We start from the raw sequence: 21840 nt of genomic DNA, 5'->3' as shown, positions 1-21840 counted from the left end.
TGAAATCAGCAGAAGTACTGGGGCACAACTCAGCAGACAGACCTCATCTTATCGTGTGACACCTCATCGTATGGTGTGGGGGCGGTTCTATCACACCAGATGGAGAATGGAGCAGAACATTCACTATTGTGACCGACCATAAGCCTCTGAGCTCTATGTTCCATGAACAAAAGCAAGTACCACAAATGGTATTTCCAAGAGTTCATTGTTGGGCTGTGTGGAACAGGGCCTACAAGTACAGAATAATCTACAAGCCAGGTACATACCATGGGAACGCTGATGCTCAAGTAGACTGCCCGTTCCAGAAATCATCGCTCAGGAAGGAGAAAATTAGCAAGTCTTGATGATCAATGTGTTGGATGATGCACCGGTGAACACAGAACAAATCAGGCAATGGACTTTAAAGGATGTAACGCTATCACAAGTGCATGGATTTATCCTGAAAGGATGGCCTACAGTAACAGAGCCTCAGATAACGCCTTACTATGCTCGCCGCTTGGCCTTGAGTGTTCGAGATGGGTGTGTACGTACTATGGGGTTCAAGAGTAGTTATCCCACCATAAGGGTGGGGTATGATACTGTAGTTGTTGCACTGGTCGCATCCAGGTACGTCAAGAATGAAAGGCCAAGCGAGGTGGCCAAAGATGGACAAGTACGTGGAAAATGAGGTCAGCCTGTGTACAGATTGTCAGAGTAACAGGAAGTCACCCCCCACCGTGCCATTACATCCATGGAAATGGCCAGGAAAACCATGAACACGACTACATTTGGACTACGCTGAATCCTTCCTAGGAAAAATATTCCTTAAGTGGATGAATGTTACCCCATGAGCACATCACCATCGCACGCTATGATTGAGAAGTTGAGATAAAGCTTCAGTGTCATGGGATTGTTATCCAAGATGGCGAATTTGAGATAAAGCATCAGTGTCATAGGATTGTTATCCAAGATGGCGTAGCAGTCAGACGTCTTTGTCTTGTCCCATGTGTATATATCTTTTTCTTCGCGTTCTTTTTAATATTTTTCCTAAACCTCAACTTCAAAATACTCTCCTGCAACCCGCCTCACCCAATGTGGTGTGGATCTGTTTTTTTGTTGTTGTTTTTTTACTAAAGTATTTCAATTTACCTCCGGACTGGAATACCTCAACTGAAGCTAGCTAGCTAACAGCTATCAATCAGCTAACCACTGCTAGCGGTCATCAGCTAACCTTTAGCTCGGAAAGCTCTCGCCAGTTCGTACAACGCGCTTCAAACCAGAGCATACCGGACCTATTTTTCTCTCCATATCCCCGAATTCCTACCACAAACTCTGAACCTTTTCATCTGGATCATCACAGCTAGCTAACCACAACCCGGATTGACTACTCCTGGCTAACGTTTCCGTCCCGGAGCTAGCACCAACTAGCCTGGGGCTAGCCCATGCTAGACTCCCGGCTCATCTCCCGGCTCACTCCTGGGCTACAATATCCAGACCCTTTCTACTGCCGATACGGGGCACGGAACCCCATCGATCCTCTACGACTGGAATACCGACATAATCTGCCGAGGATTCCATCAGGCCCCTCAGGCGCGGCGCCGGCTGAAGGCCCATTCTGCAAACCTGCTAGGCCTACTAGCTACCTAGAGCTACTTGGAACCCTACTAACTCCAAGACTGGTCTATCGACGTCACCGCATGAAGAGGCAAAAACAGACTTACCCCCAGAATCCCAGAATTTGGGTTTAGTATTTTTTATGGAAAAGTTTGATCCTACTGATATATGGAGAGAGAGGTTTCCGGCCGACAGATCATTCACTTGGAGTAGCAAAACAGGTTCCAGACAATCAGAATAGATTTTTGGCTTATATCCAAATGTATTGATAGTGAGTGTGTTACTACAAATATTTGTACTACTCCCCTCACAGACCATAGGGCCATTTACATTGATATCAAAATATTTACCCCTGATACTAACCTTGGCAGAGCATCCTACTGGAAGCTAAATAGCTCATTATTAAATAATGATATAGTTAAATTTGAGGTTAAAGATCTGCTCTCACACTTTTGGGAAAGGGCTTGTAAAGAAAAATCTTATTGCAAGAACTGGGAGCTCTATAAATTTGAGGTGTCCAAATACTTAAAAAAATATGGTAGTAATCTTGCTAAGACCAGGAGAGCTGAGGAGGAAAAGGTGATCATTAAGATAACTTCCCTTTCTCAGAGGTCCCCAGCCGGCCTCTCGGGGGAGGAGAAGAGGGAACTAATTGAGTTACAAAATAAACTGGATAATATATATAGATTAAAAGCAGAAGCATGGAGGAGGTGTGGTGGTGTGGGGGTGTTTTGCTGGTGACACTGTCTATGATTTATTTAGAAGTCAAGGCACACTTAACCAGCATGGCTACCACAGCATTCTGCAGCAATACGCCATCCCATCTGGTTTGGGCTTAGTGGGACTATCAGTTGTTTTTCAACAGGACATATTTTCACGCTAACTGGCTAAAGTTGACTAGCTCGCTAGCTAGCTACCTACTTCCAGACACAAATGAGAGAACACCTCACTGACCATTTTACTCGCCGTAGCAGAGCTGGCTATTCACTTCATGAATATTAGGCATACAGGGCATGCTTTTTTGCAAATGCACATTTATTATCTGCAGTTGATTGAATCGTGGATTGAATAATGACAAAATGAAAACATGTTTTTAGAAATTGTTGCTAATTTCTTGAAAATGAAATACAGAAATATTAATATCATAATTACATAAGTATTCACACCCCTGAGTCAATACTTTGGCAGCGATTACAGCCGTGAGTCTTTTCTGGGGTCAGTCTCTAAGAGCTTTCCACACCTTGATTGGGAAACACTTGCCTATTATTATTTTTTTTAATTCTTCAAGCTCTGTCAAATTGGTTGTTGATAATTGTTAGACAACCATTTTCAGGTCTTTACATAGATTTTCAAGTAGATTTAAGTCAAAACTGTAACTCAGCCACTCAGGAACGTTTACTGTCTTCTTGGTAAGCAACTCCAGTGTAGATTTGGCCTTGTTTTATGTTATTGTCCTGCTGAAAGGTGCATCTTCCTCTAGGATTTTGCCTTTGCTTAGCTCCATTCCGTTTATTTTTTATCCTGAAAAACTCCCCAGTCCTGAACGATTACAAGCATAACCATGACATGATGTAGCCACCACAATGCTTGAAAATATGGAGAGGTACTCAGTAATGAGTTTTATTGGATTTGCCCCAAACATTCCACTTTGTGTTCAGGACAAAAAGTGAATTGCTTTGCCGCGTTCTTTTGCAGTATTAGTTTAGTGCATGTTTTGGAATATTTGTATTCTGTACAGGCTTCCTTCTTTTCCCTCTGTTAATTAGGTTAGTATTGTTGAGTAACTACAATGTTGTTGATCCATCCTCAGTTTTCTTATATCACAGCCTTTAAACTCTGTAACTGTTTTAAAGTCACCATTGGTGTAACGGCTGTCTAATTCCTCCTCCTCGGATGAGGAGAAGGAGTAAGGGTCGGACCAAAACGCAGCGTTGTATGATGACATACTGATTTATTTAAATAAAGACGAAACACGAAGAACACTTGAATTGATTACAAAATAACAAACGACGTAGACTGACCTGAACATAAGAACTTACATAAACACGAAGAACGCATGAAACAGGAACAGACTACCCAAACGAACAAACGAAACAGTCCTGTGTGGTAGACACAGGAACAATCACCCACAAACAAACAGTGAGAACAGCCTACCTTAATATGGTTCTCAATCAGAGGAAACGTCAAACACCTGCCTCTAATTGAGAACCATATCAGGCAACACATTTAACCCAACATAGAAACACATAACATAGAATGCCCACCCCAACTCACGCCCTGACCAACTAAACACATATAAAACAAGGAAAACAGTTCAGGAACGTGACAATTGGTCTCATGGTGAAATCCCTGAGCGGTTTCCTTCCTCTCCGGCAACTGAGTTAGTTCGGACGCCTGTATCTTTGTAATGACTGTGTGAATTGATAGACCATCCAAAGTGTAATTATTAACTTCACCATGCTTAAAGGAATATTCAATGTTAGATTTTTTTAATTTGACCCATCTACCAATAGGTGCCCTTTGCGAGGCATTGGAAAACCTCCCTGGTCTTTGTGGTTGAATCTGTGTTCGAAATTCACTGCTCAACTGAGGGACCTTACAGATCATTGTATGTGTGGGGTACAAAGATGAGGTAGTCATTCAAAAACCATGTTGAACACTATTATTGCACACAGTCAGTCAAATCAAATATTATTAGTCACATGCCTTATAGTGAAATGCTTACTTACAAGCCCCCAACCAAAAGTGCAGTTTCACAAAATATAGATAAGAATGAGATAAAAGTAACAAGTATACCAGGCAGTGATGCAATCAGCCAGGATGCTCTCGATGGTGCAGCAGTAGAACCTTTTGAGGATCTGAGGACCCATGCCAAATCTTTTCAGTCTCCTGAGGGGGAATAGGTTTTGTCGTGCCCGCTACACGACTGTCTTGGTGTGCTTGGACCATGTTATTTTGTTGGTGATGTGGCCACCAAGGAACTTGAAGCTCTCAACCTGCTCCACTGCAGCCCCGTCGATGAGAGTGGGGGCGTGCTCGGTCCATGCAACTTATTATGTGACTTGTTAATCACATTTTCACTCCGGAACTTAATTAGGCTTGCCATAACAAAGGGGTTGAATACTCATTTTTAAACCTCCAATATGTAACTTTTTGGGAGACCTGACAAAATTCACATCGAAATGTGATTTATAGAAATGTCATTCTCATTGAAAGCAAGTCTAAGGAATGGTAGATTTGTTCTATGCGTGCAATTTCTATGCTTGCCGGTTTTTACTTACGGGTTTTGTACACTAGCTTCAAACAGTTTGAAAATACAATATTTTTGGTAATGAAAATATATTTCACAGCGGTTTAGACAGTGATTCTCTACACTATACTTGCTTGTTTTGTCACATAAACTGAAATTAGGCAAACTATTTGAATTTTAGCATTCAGGAAATGGCAGAGATTTCTACATAGTGAATCTTTAATTAATTTGTTTTAAAAAATCTAAAAACCTAATTCCACTTTGATGTTATGGGTTATTGTGTGTAGGCAAGTGACAAAAAAAAATGGAAATTTAATCCATTTTAAATTCAGGCTGTAACACAAAATGTGAAAACTTTCTATAGTTACTGTACATTTTTGCTGATAGCTGCTTTTTTTAGGGCAATGACTGTGATATGTGGTTGTCATGCCTACATTAGTTGACTGTAAATCGCTCTCAGGTTTGGGTAGGTTACTTTCTAAGTGTAATCCCTTATAGTTACCTGTTCAAAACAGTACAGTAATGTAATGTAACAGTAATGTAATTTTTGGTTTATCCAAACTCAGTAACATAATCCTATTATATTCAGTTACTTTTGGATTACATTCCCCACGAGGAATTAGAAAAAGACAAAAAGGATCCATCAAATGCCTTTGGTGTGTCATCATAGTGGTCTCTGACTTGTGGTCAGACATGCTCAGGGGGAACATATTTACTTGAGCCTATTTTAAATTCTGAATTGAATGTCATTGACAAAACAGAAAGGTGTCATAATGATTTTCTTCTTTTTACAAACATCCTTTCTTCTTTTTAAAGTAATTCAATAAGTAATCATCTACTTTTTCAAAAGTATCTGTCATTTGATTACAATATTTGTGCTAACATTACAGATTACAGTATTTTTTTTATCAGATGTAGAGGTTATTCCCCAACCCTGGTCACTCTCTGGATAAGAGCGTCTACTATGAGCAAAATATAACTAAAAGAATAGAATGTGGGCAGAGAAAAAAACTAAACAATGCGGCAAGAGATTGATTGTTTTGAAGTTTGGGGCGGCAGGTAGCCTAGTGGTTAGAGCGTTGGACTAGTAACCGAAAGTTTGCAACATCGAATCCCCGAGCTGACAAGGTAAAAATCTGTCCTTCTACCCCTGAACAAGGCAGTTAACCCACTGTTCCATCTGGGCCGTCATTGAAAATAAGAATTTGTTCTTAACTGACTTGCCTAGTTAAACAAAGCTAAAATAAAAAAGTTACAGAAGCTCCTCACGTGACCGGAAATATAACCTGAGTATACCGTGACGTAGACAATCGGGAGCCAATGGAAAACCGATTGATCTGGACGAGGCTGTTGATTGGCTGGTTCAAATGGCGAGAAACTTTAAACGGTTACGCCAAAACTCATTTGTTATTTTGCGCTCGCAACACTGCCGTTCACCTGACGGCTCACTCGATTTCTATTACGTGTTGGTTGTGTTTAAGAGGTACGTTATAATATTTTGTATTTTAATGGACATCTCTTTTGTATCTAATTTACCCAGATAATTTTGATCTACAGTAAACTTACTTGCTAGCTAACGTTACCTGGTCGACTGATGCTAGCTAACATTATTTTGCATAGTTAACTTCAGTACACAATTTCTTGTATTCATTTGGATTTTATATAACGTTAGCTCTCGGGTGTTTGCTGTAATAACGTATATTTTGTCGCTAAGCAGTTAAATGTGTTTGTGAATGAATAACCTTAGCTAACTAACTCTGCTAGACCCATTTGAACAACTCACATCATGCATAATCTGCTTGTTTAGGCAGAGACAATAGGTGCGGTGATGGATGCTGAGATGGGGCAGAGTGAATCGGCTAGTCACTACGAATTCGATGCACCGTCACATGTCATTGATTTCCAAGCATTGGAAACGGAGGACAACGCAGATATTTGGTTTGGTAAGATAGTTAGCAACCTATGTTTGCGTACTTGTGAACAATATTTTGAATGTCATTTAATTCTACGTGAGCCTCAAGTAGAATTCAATGAAATAACAAATGTGAGGGCATAAATGATCGTTTGGATCAGGAAAGTTTATTCTAACGACTTCAAGTCAATGTTGAATAAAATTATATTTTAACTTTACCGTTTTTTTGTGTGTTTGGTCCTTTTGCAGGTAGGAATGAGACAATATCCATCCACAGGAAAATATAATTACATCAACTTTTCAAAGTGCCAGAAATCTGAACGCACTTGAAGCATGTGCACAATATTAAAATGCATGTAGGAGACTCATTCATGGGTGTAGAGCTCCTGTGCATGCTTCAGGTGATAGAAGTCTTAATGCCCTAAAGTTTATGTAATTACACTTTCCGGTGGAAATATGGTCTCACAATCCTACCTGCAGAAGGACCAACTGCAAGGAAACCATTTTATCCAATATACTGGCTTGTAGAGGTCTTGAGAGGTAACTTTAGCTGACTGAATGCAATTCAACTTCAGGTCTCCAGGCTAGTAAGAATGGTGCTTCCCAGGATGAATGCATGCATTTCAATGTTTGTCAGCATGCTCCAATGGGGGCCTGATTACATGCTTTTGAAGTGGCAAACTTGCCAAGTTCTTGAATTCCCACAATGTATTCCTGAATCATTTGATGCTCTGCAGACCAATGTGCTGGCCAGGATGAGAGACTGTTTGGCCATCTTGCCACTCCAAACAGAAACATACCATTTGGTGCGACCCCCAAAGCACACTTGCCCAGGGCGATAGTATCTCCCAGGGTGAAAGAGAACTCCGACTCGGGTTGGTACTTTAGACAGTTGTGTGATTTAGCTAGGCCAGATACATTCACAAGTTTGACTGACCATTGTGTAATGTGCTAATTATTAATGTTTCCACAATAGAAGCCCCAAGCACATCCTCAGTACCCACCACAGCAGATGCCCCGAGCACGTCCTCCAACATTGTCACATCCTGGGGAAATAGGCCAGCGCCGGTAGCTGCCCCACCAAAGGGACCGCCTGCCCGACCACGCAGGTATTTTGTTTCTAGAACACTTCGCTAACATCTTGTTTGAGAGTTCTGTGAGGCTCTACATTGGTCAAATTGAGTTTTCACAAACCGATAGATCATTTAGTGCAGCTTTCGTCCTGCTACATTCATGGGTGTTCAGAATATTTTTTTTATTGCAAAAGTTAAAAGGAAAGATCACAAGGATAAAAACTTTTACTCTAAAGTATTGTCTCTGTTCCAAAACAAGCTTCTGCCTGTTTAGCTGTAGACCAGTCCAGGAGTAAATGAAGTTCCAGTTGTCTTTGACCTAACTAGTCAGCATTAGACCAACCAACTGTATGCTTCCAAGTAGCAATCCTGTTTCTTCACTGAAGGGTGTCAAAACGCAAAGATGCAGCCAGCAATGAAGGACAGCACACAGCCCCTGAAGCTGCACCACCTGTTAAGAAGCTGAGGAGGTCTGTAAACATTTCCACTATCCTGCCCTCTGCCACCTGTCTATTGTTATGAGCAGCTTTGTGCCTAGGATGATTAAATCCAGCCCTGGATGTAAGCATTGTAGTCATCAGTCTAACTGTTTACAGCTCAAACCCAACTGCTGTAAGAACCTTTCGCCCACGTAGAAGGTAAACAACTGGAGGGTCTTCCCCCTTCCCACCATGGTGAAAATGTTTAGAGGGGGCTATTTTGGCATGGTCAAAACTCTTCATTTTTGGGATTGGAATTATAAACAAACATTGGCTGTTGGTCATTAGTGGCTGTGCCAATGTACAATGGGGCAAAAAAGTATTTAGTCAGCCACCAATTGCAAGTTCTCACACTTAAAAAGATGAGAGGCCTGTAATTTTCATCATAGGTACACTTAAACTATGACAGACAAAATGAGGAAGAAAATCATATTGTAGGATTTTTAATGAATTTATTTGCAAATTATGGTGGAAAATAAGTATTTGGTCACCTACAAACAAGCAAGATTTCTGGCTCTCACAGACCTGTAACTTCTTCTTTAAGAGGCTCCTCTGTCCTCCACTCGTTACCTGTATTAATGGCACCTGTTTGAACTTGTTATCAGTATAAAAGACACCTGTCCACAACCTCAAACAGTCACACTCCAAACTCCACTATGGCCAAGACCAAAGAGCTGTCAAAGGACACCAGAAACAAAATTGTAGACCTGCACCAGGCTGGGAAGACTGAATCTGCAATAGGTAAGCAGCTTGGTTTGAAGAAATCAACTGTGGGAGCAATTATTAGGAAATGGAAGACATACAAGACCACTGATAATCTCCCTCGATCTGGGGCTCCACGCAAGATCTCACCCCGTGGGGTCAAAATGATCACAAGAACGGTGAGCAAAAATCCCAGAACCACACGGGGGGACCTAGTGAATGACCTGCAGAGAGCTGGGACTAAAGTAACAAAGCCTACCATCAGTAACACACTACGCCGCCAGGGACTCAAATCTTGCAGTGCCAGACGTGTCCCCCTGCTTAAGCCAGTACATGTCCAGGCCCGTCTGAAGTTTGCTAGAGAGCATTTGGATGATCCAGAAGAAGATTGGGAGAATGTCATATGGTCAGATGAAACCAAAATAGAACTTTTTGGTAAACTCAACTCGTTGTGTTTGGAGGACAAAGAATGCTGAGTTGCATCCAAAGAACACCATACCTACTGTGAAGCATGGGGGTGGAAACATCATGCTTTGGGGCTGTTTTTCTGCAGAGGGACCAGGACGACTGATCCGTGTAAAGGAAAGAATGAATGGGGCCATGTATCGTGAGATTTTGAGTGAAAACCTCCTTCCATCAGCAAGGGCATTGAAGATGAAACGTGGCTGGGTCTTTCAGCATGACAATGATCCCAAACACACCGCCCGGGCAACGAAGGAGTGGCTTCGTAAGAAGCATTTCAAGGTCCTGGAGTGGCCTAGCCAGTCTCCAGATCTCAACCCCATAGAAAATCTTTGGAGGGAGTTGAAAGTCCGTGTTGCCCAGCAACAGCCCCAAAACATCACTGCTCTAGAGGAGGTCTGCATGGAGGAATGGGCCAAAATACCAGCAACAGTGTGAACCTTGTGAAGACTTACAGAAAACGTTTGACCTCTGTCATTGCCAACAAAGGGTATATAACAAAGTATTGAGAAACTTTTTTGTTATTGACCAAATACTTATTTTCCACCATAATTTGCAAATAAATTCATAAAAAATCCTACAATGTGATTTTCTGGATTTTGTTTTTCTAATTTTGTCTGTCATAGTTGAAGTGTACCTATGATGAAAATACAGGCCTCTCTCGCCTTTTTAAGTGGGAGAACTTGCACAATTGGTGCCTGACTAAATACTTTTTGCCCCCCCACTGTTACTTTTTCACATGCAGATATAGTTTTGTCACCTTTGCATGGCATACGCTTTTAGTGTAAGGACTGATGTTTAATAATTAACCTTGACCAATTGTCTTGTGGAGAAAAGTAACCAGACAGTCTTGGTTTGTCTGTTTCCCAGGAGCTTATCACTACCCCCTAGGCGCAGTGGTAGTGTCCGTACTAGCGTGCGACTCAACCCCAGAGCAGCCAACCAGGCCCGGCCCGCTGCAGCAGCCACGAGCACCACACAGTAAGGCATTCTATCACTAATGAATTAAGCAATTAGTCAAGGAGGCACCATGACCTGATATTGGTGCCGACAAGCCTGTCAGTCCTTTCGTCCATGGCTACGTTAAGGAATTTGAGTTTACATTTCCCCGGGCACATCCAACAGTCTTATAGCCATAGCAGTAATACCTTATGCAACTAACCAAGTGTTTGCACATGGCTAGGACAAAAGCCTCCACAACCAGTGCTTCTCTAGGACCAGGATTGTAGAAGACTGCCTTTGAAGGTTAATATCCCTAGATTGTGTGTTCACCCAGGAATAAGAGCTCTGAGCAGCAGGAGATGGTGCACATCAAGACTCTTCAGAAGGAGGTGGCTGACAAGCGGAAGAGGAACGAGGCCAGCTACAAGGCTGCCTTGGCAGGCAGTAAGTACCCCTTCCTTTCTACGAGTGAAGAGTTGCAAGTCTTCCTGACTTAAGGGGGATTTCATCTTGTCACACAGGTCAGCTCCCTAAGAAGCTGGCTCTGGCCACCACTGTACCCAAAGAGTTCAACTTCAGCACAGATGGACGTGTCAAGGCAGGCACTGCATCAACCCACATGGAGGTGGACTTCACTGCTCAGCTCCGCAAGCACCCGTCCTCCCCCGTAAGTAGCTAGCTTTCTGTTTGGCCACATCGCTGTTAAAAGGATGGTTCACACAAACAAATATGATTTTTCACTTACCTTGGTTGCCAATTCACCAGACATATTTTTGATTTGTTTCTTTTAATTCATCTTCTGAATTATTTCCATCTCAGACCAAGGCGCCGAAGGGTGCCACTGTTCCCAAGCCCTTCAACCTGTCCACTGGCAGCAAGAGGAAGGTGGCGGACCCTGTCCCCTTCATGCCCATGGCCCAACAGATCGAGCTGTTCCAGAAACGGACTCCGACCCGCTACCACCTTCGTAGTCGACAGAGCCAGGAGAGGGGTGCGTATGTTAGCTTTGTCATTGTTGTACATTACAGCTGAGTGGCAGTCACATAGCATACCCTGGGATGTGCTCACTGTATGCATGGCTGGGATTCATGAGATGTGTGACGAGGGGGGTGGCAGCAAATTACAATATGATATCATATCTTTCAGGCCCATCGCCTGTGAAGAGTGAGCAGCTTAAGATCACCCACCCTCACACCCCTCAGCTCATGACCCGACAGAGGAGCCGTCCCACGGCGGTCAAGAGCAGCGCTGAGCTGGAGGTCGAGGAGCTCCAGAAACTCCAACAGTGAATCCACACTTATGGCTTCTTCACACTCTATCCTTCTACCCTCTGCATAGTAGTTATTAGACTGTTGGGTTACTTTTACCCGTGTGTACTCCCAATGAGACTTGAACAAAGCCAAAACGTTTACTGTTGCTCCAGCTCATCCATAGTCCAACAACCTTCAGCCGGAGGCCTGTTCAGAAGGACAGAACTTGCAGATAGTAATACATTGTGTAGAACCAATATGATTGTTCGACTAGGGAATTGTGTCTACTTATTCTATTGCTATTTGCAATGTTCAGAATACTTTGTCATTTAATAAATTAATCCACCTCTGTCCTGTATATTCCAGGTTTAAGTTCAAGGCCCTGGAGCTGAACAGAAAGATCCTGGAGGGGGCACTGAACCCCAAAAAGCCCACTGTGAAGGAGTCCACACACCCAGAGGTATTCCATATGCATATGGACAGGAGACTTGTGGAGCGGCAAGCCAGCAAGAAGCCAGATGAGCCTGAGGTGCAGCACACCTTCCGCTCCCGCCCGCTGCCGGTCAGGATCCTGGAGGAGGTGGTGGTGAGTGCTACAGGACCAACATGTTTTTACTGGATTGTCATCAATTTTTACACTGAATTGGTTGTACAGTTTGTTTCATGTCTGCTCCTTAAGCAAAGGAGAACTGAAGACGGGCACCCAGGCTAGTAGTATGAGGCTTTCAGTTTTTTTACCTCCATACTATCTTTTCTAGCACTGGTATAACACTGACTGTATATAAGATGTGAATGCTCCGTTATTAATGGTCTACTCACACCTTTTGTTTCACAGGGTGTCCCGGAAAAGAAGGTGCAGTGTCCCACTGTTCCAGAGTCCCCTGCATGGGCCCTGAAGAGGATGTGCATGGACAGAAAAGTGGAGGAGGTGAAACCCCCAGCCCCGCTCAAGGCCCATGCTGTGCCCCACTTTGGCCTGCCCTTTCTGCCTAAGCTCCAGGACAAGACCCAGGTGGAGGTGTGCCCCTTCTCCTTTGAAGAGCGGGAGCGTGAGAGGCGGGTGCTGAAAGAGAAGAGGCTGGAGGAGCTGAGGCACGAAGAGGTAGCCCCACTAACTGCCTTAAAATTGTTCAGATTTCTCCTCGTGTATCATTTGCCTTACATTCTATCAATATGGGTAGACCTAATGTGGGTAGACATGAATGATGCCACTAATGGCATTGCAGTTGCCTGTCATTAGATGGCGGAGAGAAAGGTTTTTATTTTTGGACGCTTTGTAAGACTTAAGAATCAATATTTGTTTGGGATTAAGAATGATAGCCTTTTGCTGCAAGTTGTAGAGCTAGGAAATGTTGTCCTAACTAGGTGTTGGTCAGACAATATAGCCTAAATGGTTGTCTGTTACTTATTTAATGTTCTTAACCCCTCAGGCGCCAACGTTCAAGGCCCAGCCACTGCCAGACTTCCATGCGGTGGTCCTGCCAGAGAAGAAGGTGGCTGAGCCCACCAAGCCTGAGCCCTTCAAGCTGCTCCTCGACGAGCGGGGAGCCGCCAAGAATGACCGCTGGGAGCAGATGGTAAGACAAACCTTTGATGAATTCATGCCCTTCTGTCTGAAACGTCATGCTGTTGCTTTCATACGTTGACCATATACAGTACAAGGAATAACTCATTGTTTGATTCTGGTGCCAGAGTGTCAGTCTTCATGCATGTTTACAACAAATGGTACAAAATCCTATTCCCTGCCACCCATACAGTATTTCCTCCGTTTTGTTCTCAGATGAAGGAGGAACAGAAGCACCAGGCGGAGGCAGCCAACTTCAAAGCTCGCCCAAACACGGCAATTCACAAAGAGCCGTTCATGCCCAAGAAAGAGAACCGCTCAGTCCTGGGTACGTATGACCACAACTGCCTCGCTCACCTCTGCTTTCTGCACTATGGTGGCCATGGACAACCCTGGTCCTGAACCTGTTAGACTTCTTTATTCAACCCCTGAAATGTTTCCACCATTTTTATTTAAGGATTTCCAACATGTCACCCTGAGCAGTTCTGTTGGATCATTACCCATCTCCAGGGGAAGGATGTATCATTCGAACTGGAGCATATTTCTTCCCCCACTACGAATGACTGTCTTGTTTTTCTTAAGTCTCTAATTGCTGGATCAGGGTTGCCTACTCCTTTACATGGGCTTTGTTTGGGAAACACTGAGCTTGGCTTCTGCACCACTAACCCTTTATTCTTTTTGCTTCCCACCTTTTACTTTCCAATTTTCCTCCCACCTTTGAGAACACCTCCCCACCAAAACCCTTTTCACCCCCACCCTCTTTCTCTTCCAACCCCTTTTCCTTGGCACTCTTTTAGAAGACATTAATAATTCCGTAGTTCCAGAGGTCTTCCAGCTATCCACAGAGCGCCGCGCCAAAGAGCGGCTGGAGTTTGAGCGGGCGGTGAGCGAAAAGGAGGCGCTGAGGGCTCGCGTGGAGGAGGCGCAGCGGATGGAGCTGGAGGAGTGCGAGAAGGAGAAAATGGCCAGGCTACGCCAAGAGCAGGTAACTATGCAAACCTTAGACCAGCCCCCCCACCCCAAAAAAAAGAAATTTTGGTTACGCACTTATAATAACTTTTATTTTACATTTATTTAACTAGGCAAGTCAGCGAAGAACAAATTCTTATTTTCATTGACGGCCTAGGAAGAGTGGGTTAACTGCCTTGTTCAGGTGCAAGATCTTGCAATCTTCCCGTTACTAGTCAAACTTACAGTAAAATGGCTAATGTGAATCAAAACAGAAAGAAAAAATTGTTGCAGTATGGTAGCACTTGGTGTCCATAGACCATTATAAACCAGAGCTATTGAAATGAACCCTTTTCTCTACATGGGGTGCTGGCTTTTGTTCCAGCACACACACTCCTGGGTATTATTCCTTGGGTATAATCTAGGAGGGACTACCTGAATTTCTTCGTGAAACATTTGTCTGTTACTAAATGTTTACCCTACTTAAGATGTGTATGCTCCAGTACCAACATACCTGATACAACTGATTTTTTTGGCCTTTTGATATAGTTGAATTAGGTGTTCATGTTTGAATTGTTGGAACAGAAGCCCTGCTTGAACCTTGGTGTGTGGGTGTTTCAACTGCGTCTTAATGTCCCCTCTGTCCCTCAGGTCCACAAAGCCCAGCCCATCAGACGCTACAAACTGCTGGAGCTGAAGAAGAGCGACGTCACACTAACTGTGCCCCAGTCCCCCAACTTTTCTGACCGTTTTCGCATGTGATGGCTGAGGGAAAGGTTTCGTGTGTATGTATGTCTGCCTTTTTTATTAGTTTGTAGCTGTACATTAACTGCGGTTGTGCATTCGTCCACTGTAGTGTTATACCTTGACTGGTAGAAAGGGTCTATACTTTCATCGTCCTTGATTCAGAAAAGTACATTTGACACGTTTGCAGGTGGTTCTTAAGAAAAAATAATATTGTTAAGAGCTGGTGAAATCCTACGTTTTGCCCTTAGTGGGGAGTGTCTTTGCCATTTTAGCTGCCAGACACGCATTTCCCAACCTCTGGAACTACACATTTCTATGCGACGTGGTCACGTCGTTCTGCGCGAGAAATGTCTCGTGTAGAACGATGTAAAATACATGCGCTGTATTCTTTCTGAATATTCGCTTGCTTTTGGAGAACCACCTGCAACTGAACATAAGATACTTTTCTGCTCAATTTGGAAGTAATGTATCGTCAAGAACAGGTTAGTTGGAAAATTAGCTTCTGACCCCTTTCTACTAGCCAAAGTGTAATGCTATTATGGGACAATTCACAAACCTGTGTGTTAATGTATAGCTAAGTAACTACTTCTAATCCTATAAAACATTAACTTCTCATTCCCATCTTAATTGTACATGGCCTGTACTTTTTGTTTATACTGATTTACTGTCCGATTTCAATTATGTATAATAAAGTTTTTACTTTTAATATAGTAAAGATTTAGTTCATACACCAGAATTGACAGCCTTACTATCTTTTGAAGTGATATCTGCATACTGAACCAGATCATAAAAAGCAACAAACAAAAACTGACTCTTTTTTTTACTGAGTTACAGTTCATGAGCAAATCAGTCAAATGAAATGTATTCACTAGGCCCTAATCTATAGATTTCACATGACTGGGATACAGATATGCATCTGGTCACAGATATACAGTGCATTAAAAGAAGTGGGCCTCGGGATCTTGTCACGGTATTTTTGTGTGTTGACTTTGCCATCACTAATGCAATTGTGTCTGTAGATTATGCTTGCCCATACCAAAACCCCACCTCCACCATGGGGCACTGTCCCCAAGGATGACATCAGCAAACCACTCGCCCACATGACGCCATAGACGTGATCTGCGGTTGAGGCCGGTTGGACGTATAGCCAACTTCTCTAAAATGACAGCGACTTATGGTAGAGAAATTCAATTGGCAGTGGATCTGGTGGCTTTCCTGCAGTCAGTATGCCAGTTGCGTTCTTACAAAATGAGATGTCTGTGGAATTGTGTTGTGGCAAAACTGCAGACATGTCATAAACAACAGATACCATTAATATGAAGTGGCTAGAAGTGTCTTACAGGTTGAGTTACCGAGTGGCTAGGACAGGCAAGCCCCATACTATTGTGGCGGACTTAATTCTTCCTGCTGCTGCGGATATGACTGGTGGGGGATAGGCCCCAAAAAACTATACAGACTGCTTTCATCAAACACTTTCATGACGCTTCAGTGACATGGCAGGAGAAGTTTTGAAATAATTACTGCTTCGCATACAAGCCAGTGAATTATAAGCGTTACAGCTGGATGAGTCAACGGACGTGGCCGACCTGGCACAGCTGGTATATCTCCGTTATGTTTATGGGGGGGTCAATTAACCCTTGTATAGTCTAAACATTCTGTATACTTCCCTTGTCCTATGGGTCAAAAATGACCTGCCTTCACTAAACCCCTAAAATATAGCAGCTTAATTGAATTTTAAACCACAAATCTAATTTGCTTGAAGAAACAACTTGTCATTCATCAAACTTTGTGATTTATCTGGGTTTAATCAGTGGACACCACTCGTTTTTATTACAACACACCTGTCATTGTTTTCTTTACTAAAGTAGAGGATTATTATTATTCCTAAAGGTACTGCATAGGTGTAAAAAAAAATTTTTTGCAAGAGATAGCACTTGTATAGCCTAAGAAAGTAGCAGATGTGTGACAAAGTCGTTTTGAAAACATTTTATTGAAGGGAAACAAGTGAACTTTTTTGCCAACAGTGATATATTCTTATATACTGTACAATGAGGAATTCAACTACAAAATACTAGTCTTCCATTTTTTTTACCATTGCCCCACCCACAGCAGTATAAACAATAAGATAATAGATACAAAACAAAAACGTGAAGAACATAAATCAATCATCTCTAATTAGCACATGTGGGACAGTATAACTAGTCCGTCCCCTCGGGCGCGAACCAGGGACCCTCTGCACACATCAACCACAGTCACCCACGAAGCATCGTTACCCATCGCTCTACAAAACCGCGGCCCTTGCAGAGCAAGGGGAACCACCACTTCAAGGTCTCAGAGCAAGTGACGTCACCAATTGAAAGGGTATTAGCGCGCACCACCGCTAACTAGCTAGCGATTTCACATCCATTACACTCACCCCCCTTTCGACCTCCTTTTCCACAGCAACCAGTGATCTGGGTCAACAGCATCAACGTAACAGTTTAACTTTAGTCCGCCCTGACCCGGGCGCGATCCAGAGACCCTCTGCACACATCAACAACAGTCACCCACAAAGCATCGTTACCCATCGCTCTACAAAGGCCTTGCAGGGCAAGGGGAACCACTACTTCAAGGTCTCAGAGCAAGTGACGTCACCGATTGAAAGGCTGTTAGCACACACCACCGCTAACTAGCTAGCCATTTCACATCCGTTACATGTGCATGGACTTTGCAGATGTATTTCTGCGGCACATAGTATTTGTTTCACAGTCCTTTGGGGGGCAGAATTGGCTGCAGCCTCAGGTGGACCAGGACAAGATTTAGCCCCCTGAACAGCTTTCACAAACGCTGCAGAGGCTGCTGTGCGAGGGAGACGCTCCCTTTTTTGAATGTGTGGGGTTACCAGGACCGTGCACAGCTGCTCCAGGGACACCCTCTTGTTCCGCTTATCAGGCATCCAGGTAGTGTTGGTCTTGTTCCATATCACGAAGGCATTGTATGAGGACACATCAATGATGTTATGGAAGATGACCAGGGGCCAGCGGGCAGTCATCCTCCTGCAGCTGTAAGTTCCAATCACATCCAGGTTGCCCATGCCTCCTTTGTTGTAGTCCAGGATGATGGCTGGCTTCCTGTCCTCACGATCACTGATTTCAGCCGTTTTGTGCAGTGTGCTAAGGAAGGCCACATTCTTGTTCCTCTTTGGGAGGTAAGAAACTAGAGTGTTGGGGGTGAAGGCTAACTTTGATGAAAAGATCTCTCACGAAGCATTGTTGCGAGGAGTGAAGGGGGGAGGTCAGGCTTGTTCTTTCTAACTGTGACAACCATGGTGATCTTTCTCTTTTTTTAATTTCACCTTTATTTAACCAGGTAGGCAAGTTGAGAACAAGTTCTCATTTACAATTGCGACCTGGCCAAGATAAAGCAAAGCAGTTCGACACACAACAACACAGAGTTACACATGGAATAAAACAAACATATAGTCAATAATACAGTAGAAAAATAAATCTATATACAATGTGAGTAAATGAGGTGAGATAAGGGAGGTAAAGGCAAAAAAAAGGCCATGGTGGCGAGGTAAATACAATGTAGCAAGTAAAACACTGGAATGGTAGATTTGCAGTGGAAGAATGTGCAAAGTAGAAATGTAAATAATGGGGTGCAAAGGAGCTAAATAAATACAGTAGGGGAAGTGGTAGTTTGGGCTATGTACAGGTGCAGTAATCTGTGAGCTGCTCTGACAGCTGGTGCTTAAAGCTAGTGAGGGAGATAAGTGTTTCCAGTTTCAGAGATTTTTGTAGTTCGTTCCAGTCATTGGCAGCAGAGAACTGGAAGGAGGGGCGGCCAAAGGAGGAATTGGCTTTGGGGGTGACCAGAGAGATATACCTGCTGGAGCGCATGCTACAGGTGGGTGCTGCTATAGTGACCAGCGAGCTGAGATAAGGAGGGACTTTACCTAGCAGGGTCTTGTAGATGACCTGGAGCCAGTGGGTTTGGCGATGAGTATGAAGCGAGGGCCATCTAACGAGAGCGTACAGGTCGCAGTGGTGGGTAGTATATGGGGCTTTGGTGACAAAACGGATGGCACTGTGATAGATTGCATCCAATTTATTGAGTAGGGTATTGGAGGCTATTTTGTAAATAACATTGCCGAAGTCGAGGATCGGTAGGATGGTCATTTTTACGAGGGTATGTTTGGCAGCATGAGTGAAGGATGCTTTGTTGCGAAATAGAAAGCCAATTCTAGATTTAACTTTGGATTGGAGATGTTTGATGTGAGTCTGGAAGGAGAGTTTACAGTCTAACCAGACACCTAGGTATTTGTAGTTGTCCACATATTCTAAGTCAGAACCGTCCGGGCGGGCAGGTGCAGGCAGTGATCGGTTGAAGAGCATGCATTTAGTTTTACTTGTATTTGAGAGCAAGTTGGAGTTGGAGGCCAGGGAAGGAGAGTTGTATCTTCAGGAGCTGCTGGCTGAGTTCATAAGAGGTGAAGAAATTGTCACACGTGACATTGTGCCCCCTCAGTCCATCTGTCACATCAAGCACAACCTGCATCCCCTGGTCCTTCTCTGGGCCTCCACTGGTCGGCTTCCCTGTGTAGACTTGCATCTTCCAAGTGTACCTGGATTGCGCGTCACAGGCCACCCATATCTTGATGCCATACTTTGCTGGCTTGCTGGGCATATACTGCTGGAAAGGACAGCGACCTTTTGACAAAAGAGATTACTATCAGTAATTAGTATCAGTGTCACCGAAAACAATCACATAAATCAATAATATTACAGCAATACATAATACAATTAACAGTGAAAATCACTTACACTACAGATATAAAAATGTACCTCTGAATGGAACCAGTTGCTCATCCACTGTTACTTCAGGCCCAGGGTTGTAGAGGTATGGTAGACGCTCCACCCACTTCTCCCAGACCTCTCTTATGGCCGCCAGTTTATCTCTCACACGTCTTGCAGGTCTTGTCTCACAGTTATCAAATCGTAGCATTCTTGAGAAAGTGTGAAAGACTTTCAGTGGAATCGTGGCACAGAAAATCGCCCTTCCACTCTCTGCATCCCAGAGACTACATGTAGCTTTGCCTCGGGACCTATACACATCCACTAAGATTAGCAGCCCTATGTAGGCACGCAGGTCAATCTCATCCATCCTTTTCCTTTTGTCTCCATATTTACAGAAACCCTCCAAATCTGTCATCTCCAGGATGATTTTTTTGATGGCTGGTGTGATAAAAATGTAGAATGTTGAGGCGATGTCCTGGGCATGGGCAACTGCATGTCTTGTGGGCCCTGGGGTCATCCTTAAGACATGTTGTGCTGCCATCCTGCCCTGGTTGTCATGTGATGACAAGGAACATTTTATTTTGCTGTTCTTTGACAAAAATGTCTCTCAGCTTGGGGGATTTCTTCATCTGAAGATGATGCATCGTGCCCTGGGTTGTATTCTTCCCCATCTTCTTCTTCAGATACCTCCTCCTCTTCTAAATCATTGTTCTCTTGTTCCTCCTGGACAAAAAAATCAGATCTACAACCCGTTGGGCACTGAAACGTGCACTCATGGCTTCAGCAAAGAGAGAACTGGGGGACTGTCATCTGCAGCACATTTATAGCCTCTGCATTCCCCATTAGTAAACGATGCTTTCAATAAATATTTATTTTGTCAGAAATGTTGTTCATTTTGACTGAAATGTTGTTTATTTTGTCTGTGAACTTGAGTCATGTGTGGTGTCATGGAGGGGAGATGCTGCACATGCACAATAAAGTTTTAGTTTTGTCTGAGTTCAATCAGTAGCACTCATAATCTAAATTTCTCATTGTGCTTGTGTGTCTTTGTGGTTTTTGTGGCGTGTAAATTATTTTATAACTGCCGGGTCAAAAATGACCCTAAAACAATCTTTGTACCCTGGTGGTGCACAGCTTTCATGGAAATATGTACAAAGGCGATGTTTCACTTTTTCTAATGTTGGGGTCACTCTAGGAAAAGTAATCAAATTTCAAATTGAAAAAATATAATTTCGTGTTTTCTTTCTGCTGTTAAACATAGTGGCGGATCATTTTTTACCCTTAAGACAACACAAGGGTTAATGAAGACTTCCTCTTCTGGAAATCAGGACAACCTGAGAGGACATATTTTAAGTACAGGACAGCTTTGTGACATCAAATGGGCTTTGGTGGTCAAGATCTGTTGGTATCTGTACTGATGGCACAAAAGCCACCAGTACAGGGAGACATAGTGGAGTGGTAACGTGTGTGAAAGCAGTTGCATCCGACGCCACTTGGGTACACTGCAGCATCCACCGAGAGGCTCTTGCTGCCAAGGGAATGCCTGACAGCTTGAAAGACGTGTTGGACACCAGTGAAAATGGTTAACTTTGTTATAGCAAGACCCCTGAACTCTCGTGTATTTTCTGCATTATGCAATGATATGGGCAGCGACCATGTAACACTTTTACAACATACAGAAGTGCACTGGTTATCAAGGGGCAAAGTATTGACACGTTTTTTTAAAATTGAGAGACGAGCTTAGAGTTTTCTTTACTGACCATAATTTTCACTTGTCTGACCGCTTGCATGATGACGAGTTTCTCACACGACTGGCCTATCTGGGTGATGTTTTTACTTGCCTGAATGATCTGAATCTTGGATTACAGGGACTCTCCGCAACTATATTCAATGTACGTGCCAAAATTGATGCTGTGATTAAGAAGTTGGAGCTTTTTTCTGTCTGTATTAACAAGGACAACACACAGGTCTTTCCATCATGATATGATTTTTTGTGTGCAAATTAACTTAAGCTTACAGACAAAGTCAATGTGATATAGCGAAGCACCTGAGTAAGCTGGGTGCTCAATTACGCAGGTACTTTCCCAAATCGGACAACACAAACAACTGGATTCGTTATCCCTTTCATGCCCTGCCTCCAGTC

The 21840-nt window shown here is 43.3% G+C and overlaps 1 protein-coding gene across 5 annotated transcripts; it reads left to right on the top strand.

The window, feature by feature from the left end:
- The first annotated feature begins 6227 nt into the window (after positions 1-6227).
- On the top strand, positions 6228-15880 carry LOC129860943 (targeting protein for Xklp2-B-like). 5 transcript variants are annotated; one of them, XM_055931895.1, is made up of 17 exons: positions 6228-6326; positions 6651-6786; positions 7493-7630; positions 7732-7864; positions 8215-8298; positions 8425-8466; positions 10342-10452; positions 10748-10857; positions 10935-11080; positions 11233-11404; positions 11560-11698; positions 12030-12249; positions 12499-12765; positions 13094-13240; positions 13444-13555; positions 14046-14212; positions 14827-15880. In XM_055931895.1, the coding sequence occupies exons 2-17, from the start codon at positions 6672-6674 to the stop codon at positions 14935-14937; spliced, it is 2214 nt and encodes a 737-aa protein (XP_055787870.1). In that variant the 5' UTR covers positions 6228-6326; positions 6651-6671; the 3' UTR covers positions 14938-15880. The 5 variants fall into 5 exon arrangements, with proteins under 5 accessions (XP_055787870.1, XP_055787869.1, XP_055787873.1 ...); XM_055931894.1 differs by having other exon boundaries at positions 14025-14212; XM_055931898.1 differs by lacking the exon at positions 7493-7630 and having other exon boundaries at positions 14025-14212.
- The last annotated feature ends 5960 nt before the right edge of the window (positions 15881-21840 follow it).

Source organism: Salvelinus fontinalis, chromosome 8 (assembly GCF_029448725.1).
Source record: "Salvelinus fontinalis isolate EN_2023a chromosome 8, ASM2944872v1, whole genome shotgun sequence".
Classification (NCBI taxonomy): domain Eukaryota; kingdom Metazoa; phylum Chordata; class Actinopteri; order Salmoniformes; family Salmonidae; genus Salvelinus; species Salvelinus fontinalis.
This window is presented reverse-complemented; position numbering and strand designations above follow the sequence as displayed.